General features: G+C 39.9%; 1 protein-coding gene across 2 annotated transcripts in view; it reads left to right on the forward strand.

Moving 5' to 3' along the window:
- The window catches only part of NHLRC2 (NHL repeat containing 2), a 52842-nt gene extending 46708 nt beyond the window's left edge, over positions 1–6134 (forward strand). For both annotated transcript variants that reach the window (XM_006035936.3, XM_014525837.2), the window contains 2 exons: positions 1536–1761; positions 5758–6134. In XM_006035936.3, the coding sequence (XP_006035998.1) occupies positions 1536–1761; positions 5758–6014 (483 nt within the window). In that variant the 3' untranslated portion in view covers positions 6015–6134. The remainder of the gene's footprint in view (positions 1–1535; positions 1762–5757) is intronic.
- The last annotated feature ends 4059 nt before the right edge of the window (positions 6135–10193 follow it).

Genomic DNA, 10193 nt, shown 5'->3' on the forward strand with positions numbered 1-10193 from the left:
CTCCCCAGCCGGGGCAGGGCGAGAGACAGAGCTATGGCTCATCCAGGAGAGCGGTGGAGAAGGGCAGTTCCTGCCATTGCGCACACCCCCGGGGAAGGCGTGGGAGGCATGTGACCCATGGATCTGTGCCCAGGGCAGGGACAGACTGCTTCCAGGGGATAGAGGCTGTGCCAGGCTCTTCCCAGCGGGCAGGGCTGGGCCCAGGCTGCACTTGGGGCAAGCAGAGGCAGGTCTGAGGTGGGGTTATGGGGAGGAGAGGTACAGCCACCCCAGAATTTGCCGTAGCCCCCCCTCCCAGTGCTGCTGCTGTCCCATCTGCCCTGAATGCAGCCCTGGTCCAGCCCCCTCCGGGAAGAGCTCCAAGCATACAGCAGCAGCCTGCCCTTGGTCCAAGCACAGATCCAGGGGGCACAAACCCCGCCCCATGCCTCCCCAGGTGTGTACACAGTGGTGGGAACTGCATGCCCCTACATGCCCTGGTTCCGTCCTGCGCTCTGCCCCAGCTGGGCAGTGTTTGCCCCAGCCCCACTCCCTCCCTCACCATGGGGGCCTTGATCTGCCCACCCTCCCACAGACTTACCAGCTGGACACTGCTCTCCAAGCTGCTGGGCTGCACTCCTGGCCATGTGCATGTTGCAGCTACATGCACACACATGGCATTTATCAGCAACATTATCAGCCGCATCGGCCAAAAAAGGCTGATTACCAATTATGTCAATTTTCCTCTTATCGATGCCAATACAATATGGACCAACGTATCAGTGCGCCTCTATTTAATTTTGCTTAAACAAATGCAGAATTTTTTAACGGCCCTGATTTTTATGTACACAAGTGGTCAGACTGAGACTGCTTTCAAAATTGGGTTCTGCTTTTTTTTTTTTTTTGCCTTTTTACATATAAAGCAAAACAGATTTCTCTTTCTGTGTTTACAACAGTATGCATAGCTGGTAGCTATTTCCAAGTAGGTACACTGTCACACAGGCTTACTTGTGTTCCTTGTAGCTGAGGTGTGTTTTAAATATACGTTTGGCTGTCTTGAGGTGTTTTCAATAAAATTTACCAGTGATACTAAAATACTACCTTTTTAGATGCTTATTGGATGTGATGATCATGTCATGGGCAGCATAATCTGCATGGTCAAAGACCAAAAATTTTATTATCTGAGGTTACAGTAATTAGCAAGTTAACAGTAAGAGCCAACGGGCAAAACTGAAATGTGATGTAGTTTAAAATTTAAATAAAGAAGGAAAAAATAACATGGGCAGATCTTTTACAGTTTAAAAGCAAGAGCTGTTCTGGGTCTTTCTGTTACCCTTTCCAATCTTTGCATCATTTCTGTATTCTGGCAGATGTACTCACTGCAATTTATATATTGCAGAGTATACACCTTAAGTTCAGTAAGCTTATTCATTCACATTATCTGCATAGGTGTGTACTATAAATATAAATTGCATGATGCTCTGCAGAGTCGTGCATCGGGGAAGATGCTTTCATATATGAATTTATATTAATTTGTTTGTTTGTTTCATTGATAGCTGCCTATCCTGACCACTGAAGCATTTGATGTTCTAGATCATCCACTTGCACAAAAGCCTAACATGGCAAGCCTACCAAAGCTGCCTAAATCTGCACCAAACATTCAACTTCCTTCATTGACTGTCTCTCCTGGGCAGACGCTTCAGTTTTTATTACGCTTAAGCCTTCCTGAAGATTCAGAGCTGAATGAGGAAGCACCCAATTCATGGTTTCTCACAGCAGAAGGTGAAGAGCCATTGTTATTAGATCAAATATACTGGTATATATACTTGTATAATGCACACACTTGTATATGAGGCGTATAGTACGTTTTGATAAACAAGTAAAATATTAAGTTTAGATTATTGTGTCAATCATTACAGGTATGGTAAGAAAATAGTTTTTGTCTGGGCTAGTTAGTTTTACATGGCAGCTGTTACCAGGCCTGTAAGGTACATTCAGCATTCGGAACTTCAGTTCAAATATAAATTTCTTCAGGTACAATTGGATGTGATGAAAGGATGCATGTGCTAGTGGTCAGAACAGTAGCCTGAGACTGGCTTCTTGGAGCCCATGATCTGCCACAGACTTCCTTTATATTTCCTTTTAAAGTCCTAAAAGATATTTAGATTTCTAAATGCTGCTGTTTTTGGTGAGAGGTAGTAGTTAAAACATTGCTGAGGATATGGACTTTGGCTTCTGAGGGGCCAATCTGATTCTTGCTCATAGGTCAAACAAAAATAGGCAGCTGCCCTCAGGAGGATGATTTAAAAGAAAACAGAGTTAGGTATCTCAGCTCCCAACAGAGTCAGTGGGAGAGTTCTTACAGGTGATTCAAGGAGCCCAGACACCAAGAAGGAAGCATCTTAATACTACCCAATAAGAGATCCTAAGTACAGGGCTGTCTAAAGTCCAGCCCTTCTCTGGAACTTAGCTGCCTAACTTAGGGCTATACATGAGTTGTCCACCTTGGACCATCAGAGCACCACCATAAAACATAAGAAATCGTAATTACTGGGTCAGACGATAGGGCCATCTAGCCCAGTATCCTGGCAAAGCATGGATGCCGAACAGGAGGGTGAACAGGGCATAGCCGGTCTTCTACCTTCTGCTCCTCTCCCATTTGCAGCATCCGTTTCTTATGTTCTTTTGTTGTTAAAGGAAAGCAGCTGTGGCTGCCATATTTTGCACTGAAACGATGGTGGTGTGTGTTAGGCACTTTACTGAGGTTTCTGGTTTGTGGGGCAGAAGTATTCTGGCTTGCTTACTGCAAATTTAAATACCAAAAAAAAAACCTAAATCTCATTAAGATGCCTAGTTGGTCTAGCTGGGTTTTGCCTTGTGTTTGTTTCCCCATCTGTAAAATGGGATAATAGAATTTCTGTACATCATAGGCATCTTGTGAAGATAAGCATGTCACAATTTTTAACTTACATATTGTTTGTAAGGTGCTTTCTTCTGAGGTTTTATGATATTTGATATAACTAGAATAGTAAAGTTCTTAAACGTGATCAAAAATAGGTCAAAAGTCTCTTTCCTTCCATTTCCCTATCTGAATACAGTAAAAAAAAAAAAAAAAAAAAAATTCTCCATGCCAACCTTTTAGAAACATTAGGCTCCTAAATAGGAGCAGTGCTGCTCTAACCACTGTAAATACCATGTGTAATACCAGGAGGACATATTTTAGACTTGAAGTAGTCTGTTAACACTTGGAAACGGGGGAGAACTTTTCTTTCTCCCAATCTGATTTTTTTTTTTTTTTTTTTTTCCTAATTCTTCATTTTCTGTCCATATTCTACTTATGGTCGCTGTAGAAAAATTCAGTGAAAAAAACAAAAAAAAACAAAACAGGTCAGAGCGTTGATTGAAACTTCCAGCATCTGTCAGCAAGGACTGTCAGAGTTGCGATTCCCACAACAATATATACTTGGCCTCCTTTCGCTTTTCAGATGCTTCCCCTCCACCTTTAGCTCAGCCCCCAGCTTTGGGAGGTAGGCTGCCCTACCCTTCTCATCTCTTTTAGGCAACCAACAGCTAGATCCACTCAGAATTTAGTATGAAGGCTGAAGTGTTCCAGTAAAGGGTATTACATTTTTCCTTGTAAATTTATTTAAACAAAATTTGCATTAACCAAAATTTGACCCTAATTCACCATCATACCTACCAACCTACCTTAAGTAAGTGAATGCAGTGAGGCACATCCAGTTACATGAGAGAACAGATTGCAGGCATCAAAGCCTGGAAACGGAAAACTGGAGTTTATTTCTGACTTTTGATAACTTCCTGTATTCCCTTGGGCAGTTCTTTTACTGTATTTACTTGACTCTAAGACCTAGTTTTCTTCCCATTTAACATCAGGGGGAGCCCCTTGTCTTAGAATCGAGTATAGGGGGAAGGGGGGGGAGGCATTTGGCTGCTGTGGCTCAGGCTGTAGCCCCTACTCAGGGTCAGGGCCATATTCGCATCTGCTACCTGTCCCCCCTCTGCCCTGCACCTTGCCATCTCCCCCCTGCAGCCTCTCTTCCCCATGTCCCTTCCCCCACCCACACAGCCTCTACTCCCCTGTCTGCTGCCACTCTTCCTCTTGTTCCTTACTGTTGCTCTGCAGTGGCAGGTTTTATGCACACTGCAGCCTGGGGTACTGAGCATGGCCCCAGCCCAGCCCCATAGCAGTGACACACAGCTACTATTACTACAGACACTGGGCTGGGATAGAGCCTGCTGGCATGGAGCAGAAGCTGGAGGGAGAAGCAGGAAGCAGAGACTGGAGGTGGCAGGCAGGGGGTAGAGGTGGCAGGGGGGCAGGCACAAGCAGGGGGCATGCTGCTTGACCTCCCCGTGCCTGCCCCCCTTCAGTGAAAAGAGGAAAGAAAGACAACCCTCCAATAATTAGATTCTATACATGGAAAATTATAACATTTATAAATTTTTCCATGTATAAAATCTAATTCTTGGAAGGGTGGGGGGGCTCTCTCACATTCAGGATTATCTTGGGTTCAAATAAATACAGTCGTCTTGGTCCACCTCAGTTGCCAGTCAATACAATTGGAAGAAAAAGGAGTACTTTACAGCAGTGTTATGAGACTAACAACACTGACCTAGGTTCTTATTTCTGATAGTTAGACAATACTCTTATCTTAAATTAAAATAAGATAAAAATGAAACATCTCTATCTTTGAGAGGAGCTTTTGTTGGCTGGCTTCTAAAATGCCTTTTTATCCATGTGGTGGCTTAATTGCAATAGTCACTATTGTGAGCAAGCTGCAAATGCTTTGCTGGCACTGACAATTTATTTGGACACCTGTGATTTGAGGAAGTTTCTCATCCCAACATATGCTTTTGGAAAATGGATAACCACTTTTATATAGCAGAGTCAGCATCCTTTTTCTGGCCTACGAACTCTCCAAATACAGTTGAGGTCAAGATACCTATTATGTTTTTGAGGATTAGTAAACCTACATTGCTTACATTTTGCATTTTTACAATTCATTGTAAGCTTGTAAGTCCTACAGGATTTCTTTCTCTTTTTTTTTCTTTCTTTCTTTTTAATTTGAAGCTGACAAATTATGCAAATATTATGAAAATCACCAGAAAGAGCACTTCATCCATCTTGCTTTATGGCAAGACGCAGGGTACAATGGCAAGTTTGCCACCTTGTTTTTGCATGTTTTATATAGTTAAATTGTTGGGTCATTAACTCTTAAATAGTTAAACAAATAAGAATTTCCAGTTCTCCTTGTAATGACTAATCCAAACATTGTTAAATTACAGCAAACCAACACTCCTATTTGAAAATGTATCATCACTCTACAGTTCTATGTACTTTTGGCTCAAGTCATGTTATCTTGATGATATACATGCCTTGCTTCCAGTTAATTCAACAAAAATTGCACTTGAATAGTTGAAGGTAAAATTTGACTCGGCTTACAAAGCATATCACAGATGCTTAGCACATCCTTTACACAGGCACCTTAAAGTGCCCCCTTACATAAATTCAAGCTTATGTTGTGTAACTGCATGGCCTGAAACTTGCTATTAAAAAGTGTTTGAATTCTATTTCAGTTTCATCTTGAGTGGGAGAATCATATGAAATTCCCCTAATGCTGCACATAGGACAAAACTGTTGTAATCAGGAAGTGAAATTCATGTCTAAATCAATGCAATCCTATAAGATATTTAACTCCCTGCTTTAAAAACCAGTGATAAAGCATGTCTGTCTGTTTTTTTTTTCTTTTTTTTCAGGTAATGAGTGGTTGCTACAAGGACAGACTTCATCTGCAGAAATTAAGGATGTTTTCAATCCACCTCTCATCCACTTGCAGTTACCCAGTAGCTGCCAGTCATCTGAAGCTGTACTGTCTATCAGAGCATTCCTCTATTACTGTAGCAAAGAAAGCAGTGCCTGTATGATGAAAGGAATCTCTTTCAATCAGCCTTTACAGATAGCTAGCACAAACCAAGGTAGCACAGTGCAAGTAGAGTTGAAATATGCATTTTAACTAACTAAACCAAAAACCTAATAGACTTGTGATGCAACTTTCAGCCTAATAGTTTTACAGAAAACATACAAATACCTCCCCACCCCCCCGCACCCCAACCCCATTCCTCATCTTCTTATAGCATATGAAGAATTCTAAAGCATAATATGCTAGGTAAATGAAGTAGGAATGCCTTTTGATGTAACATGAATAAGTATAACGAAATCATGTTGTTTTTATTCCTTTTTTTGTTACTGTATGAGCAATAATGCCCTAATGCTCTAAAGTCTGCTGACAATTGTGAATTGATTGGACCTAGGCAACTTTAACCAGCAAGAAGCAATTTTTAGAGTCTGTCCTGGAAGAGCCGGTATTAAATTGTGATATTACTGTAATAAGTTCTCTTGCACTGCGTATTTGGAATACCTAGATCACTTGGGGCTGACCAACTGCATATTCCTTTTTTATGCCTTCCATTTTTAATAGAATATTAAAAAAGGCTCTTTTTCCAGTTTACAAAAGGATTATTTTTCTTATTTTGCAATGAAGGCACTTGAGACAAACTTATATATTTTGGGGAAAAAAATCCTGAAATGGGTGCAGTACTATTTATTCTTATGCAAATGAAGTATTTTAAATCAAACTAAATATTTATGCCTTATTTAAAGAGCACAATGTCATGGGGACAGTTTTCTTTAAAGGAAATGTTTGTGTTCATATAGACAATGTTACATAATGATGTCAAACGAAATTGTGCCTGCACAGAAGCAATGTGTTGGGATTTTTCTAATTTGTGTGCATCTATTCATGTTTTACAGTGAAGTATAGGCAGGTAATACTTGAGACTCTAACTTGCAATAATTAAATGTCAAACATTTCAATCACATGACTTGGTTTTTTTTCCCTTCACTATTTTACAAATTCTGTGCAAAACTTGTAAGTCTCTCACAAGAAACTTGCAAACACTGTGCACATGAGTAACATTATATATTTGGTTCATAGCCCCTTGAAGTCAGGTGGGGTCTTTCCTTTGATTTCAGTGGGCTTTGCATCAAGGCTTTGTGTTCAGTATGTCCGTTTACATGGTAACTAACTCAGATACAGGTTTGGAGCGTCCAAGCCTTCCCTTACAATCTGTGGTGGGTTTTTAATTTTTTTTTCAGCAAGACATTTTGGCACGGCTTTTCAAACTTCTGCTTGTTCTAGGCAAGCTTTGTCCTTTAACAAAATCTCTTCTTTGTCTTTTTTTCTACTGTCAAATGTCATCATAAATGGCAGGAGAGTAGTTTTGTTTTGTTTTTTAATTTGTATTGGAAAACTTCCATTGACTTTCCGGGTATTCGGGCCCAATTTTCTGACACAGTTCTAATGGGAGAAAAACCTTCTGACATGCAATTACTCATGGTTTGTTTGTTTTTTAATCGATATCGTGATAAAGTATATTTGAGTTTATAAAAATTAAAAAATTTATATTAGCCTACCTTAAAATAACCTTAATAGTTCATGGCACCTGTCAGTAGGCAGCTGAGAGGATTTGTTCAGGTCTTTCCTGCTCTGAAACTAAGTGAACTATTGCACCTGAACCCAGGAGACTTTTGTTTTAAAGGAACCATATGGACTGGCGTGGCTTTTCCTTCCCTCTTGAAATCCAAATGCCAGCATATCTGCAAGCATTCTATCAGAAGTAATATTGTCACTCATTAGCCATGCAAAAAGTTGAATATTAGCTTTTTACACGACCTTTATAACCTTCCTTTTCAGTTTTTGAGGGAAAAACAATCCATATTAACATTTCACTTCAGCATTTGAAATAAACAGAAAATTATGCTGCCGTGTCTGTTTGCTGTTTGTAAATGCAATTTGCAGGGTTAAGAAGACATTGATCAGAGTATTTACTATCCTTTTACTTAGAGGACAGCTTTTGTTATACTTATTTGAAATATTTTTTAATCCTAGACAGTAGTCAGGAAACTAGTATTCGACTTCCAACTAGCTCATACATTTTCTGTTGCTTACCATAAAAGAAAATCAGGCATGAGCCTCAGTAGTTACAAGTGAAATTTCAGACTCTTTCTGCTCTCTTAAATGTATTGCTCAGCCAGATGAAACTGTTGTTCAAACTTTTAAAATAGTTGATTGGTATTTGTCCATTTCATTTGGACAGGATGATAAAAATTTGGCTTGATCAGTTTTCTGTATTTTAAAAAAGAAGAAAAGAATTAAATGATGGGGTTTTTTGTTTAAAAAAAGGGGGGGTCTATTTTATTAAGTGCACTGTTTAATATACATCATCACTTTAAATATAACATTACAGCTATTTTATCTTTGTGTAAATGGGTCTATATAAACATATTTAAGAGGCATATTCGGTGGGGGGGGGTTAATATTTCATCTTCCTTGTCACGTAGAACCATAGAAAAGTAGGGCTGGAAGGAATCTCAGGAGTGCAGAATCCTCCCTGATTAAACTACTATGATACTGCTTTATTTTTTCTTCTTTGGTAAAAATTTATTGGGAAGAGATATTAATATACTATCACAGTTGTAGATCATGGCATAATGGACCTTTTAAATGTTTTAATTGTAGCTAATTATGTTTATCCTATTTTGGGAAAGCACTTATGTTTTAGCAGCACAGGCTCAGAGTAAACCTTTTGTTTAAACTAGTTTATCCTTTTTCTTTTTCTTAATGGTGTAAGTAGTGAGTAGAATCCAATACAAATCATATGGAATGGGGTTTCAAAGTCGTTTATGTGATGGCAAGCCAGTGTCATGTGACTTTTTCATCAAATTAATGACTGCTCATTGTTCACTTCATTGAATTTCCTAAATGATCTGTGCAAATATACTATATTCATTCCATTGTTTTGCTTTCCAAAAAGCCTGAAAATGTCCTTAACCACAACATTGAGATGGCTTCCTGCTAAAAACAGAAAATAGGTTCCCTTGATGCAGATGTGAGCCTCTGCATGCTCTCTCAAACATCACTTAACACCTATTATTTGTAAGGAAAAACATCATTGTTTTAGAAAATACTGCCGACTGTATGAAGAGAATAGCACACAATTCCTGTAATCCCCTCTTCAGTTCCATTTGTAGCTCACAAACATTTTTGTTCACGTTCATTATAGCAGTACATATTTTGCATGCTCGTAGTACAGTAGAAATTTTGCTTACAGTAGTCGCAAGATTAGGGCAGTGGTTCCCAAAATTTAGCCCTGCAAGCTGGATAAGTCGCATAGGGCCAGTTCACAGGCCAGACTGAAACCCTGTGTTAGTATCAGGCCCGTGTTGCTCTGCTCAGACCTGCACTACCCTGCCTTGCCTCATTTGGCCCTGCTCGACTCTGCATTGTCCCGTACCACCTAATTGGCCCTGCTCAGCTTTGCACCACCCTATGCTGCCCCTGCATGCTCAATCCAACGTGCAGGCCATGTTCTCCAGCCTGTGGGCCTCCTCCCAGATCCAGGAATTTGACATCGCGGGAGAGGCAGTTAAAATGCCACTGCTTTCCCACTGCCAAATTTGTAGACGCATGGGGACCCTGTGGTACAGATAGTATGGCTCTGTGGGTCAGATATGGCCCGTAGGGTGGGGTACCCCGGACTTGGGTGATGTGGCAGAAAGAGTACTGACCTGGGACTCAAGAGACTTCAAACTTCTTTTATGATTTTGGGTGCTTTGCCTGCCTTTTGTGCCTTTTTACAAATGAATTCACTACTTTGATTTCATCCTCACAGCTTCTCCCTTCCCTCAAGTAGGTTTGCAATCTATTATTAATGAGGTACTCTGATATTAAACTGATGAGTGCCATATATGTACTAGCATAAGCAGATAAGAATAAAACTGTTCTGGCTGAAAAATACAAGAGTTAAGAACCAATAATATCCTGCATAATGTGACTTAAAATTTCATATTTGTTTGACATTCTTGGATATAATTATATCATGTACTGAAAACTACTTTTGCAAATTTGGACTCCCTGATTAGGAAGGATCTAGGGATAATACCAACTACCTAAATGCTCAACAGGCCAAACCCTCATTTAATGCAAAAATGATGGCTGGCAGCCTTTTTTTACTTGTTTGGGCTTTTTTCTGTCTGTAGTTTTGTTTTCTTTTTCTCTTTAAGAGATTATCCAAAACAATATGTAAGCACCCTTCCATTAGGTGGAACAGTTTCATTTCTTCCCAGCTATTTT

The sequence above is a fragment of the Alligator sinensis genome, unplaced genomic scaffold, assembly GCF_000455745.1.
Source record: "Alligator sinensis unplaced genomic scaffold, ASM45574v1 scaffold1026_1, whole genome shotgun sequence".
Lineage (NCBI taxonomy): Eukaryota > Metazoa > Chordata > Crocodylia > Alligatoridae > Alligator > Alligator sinensis.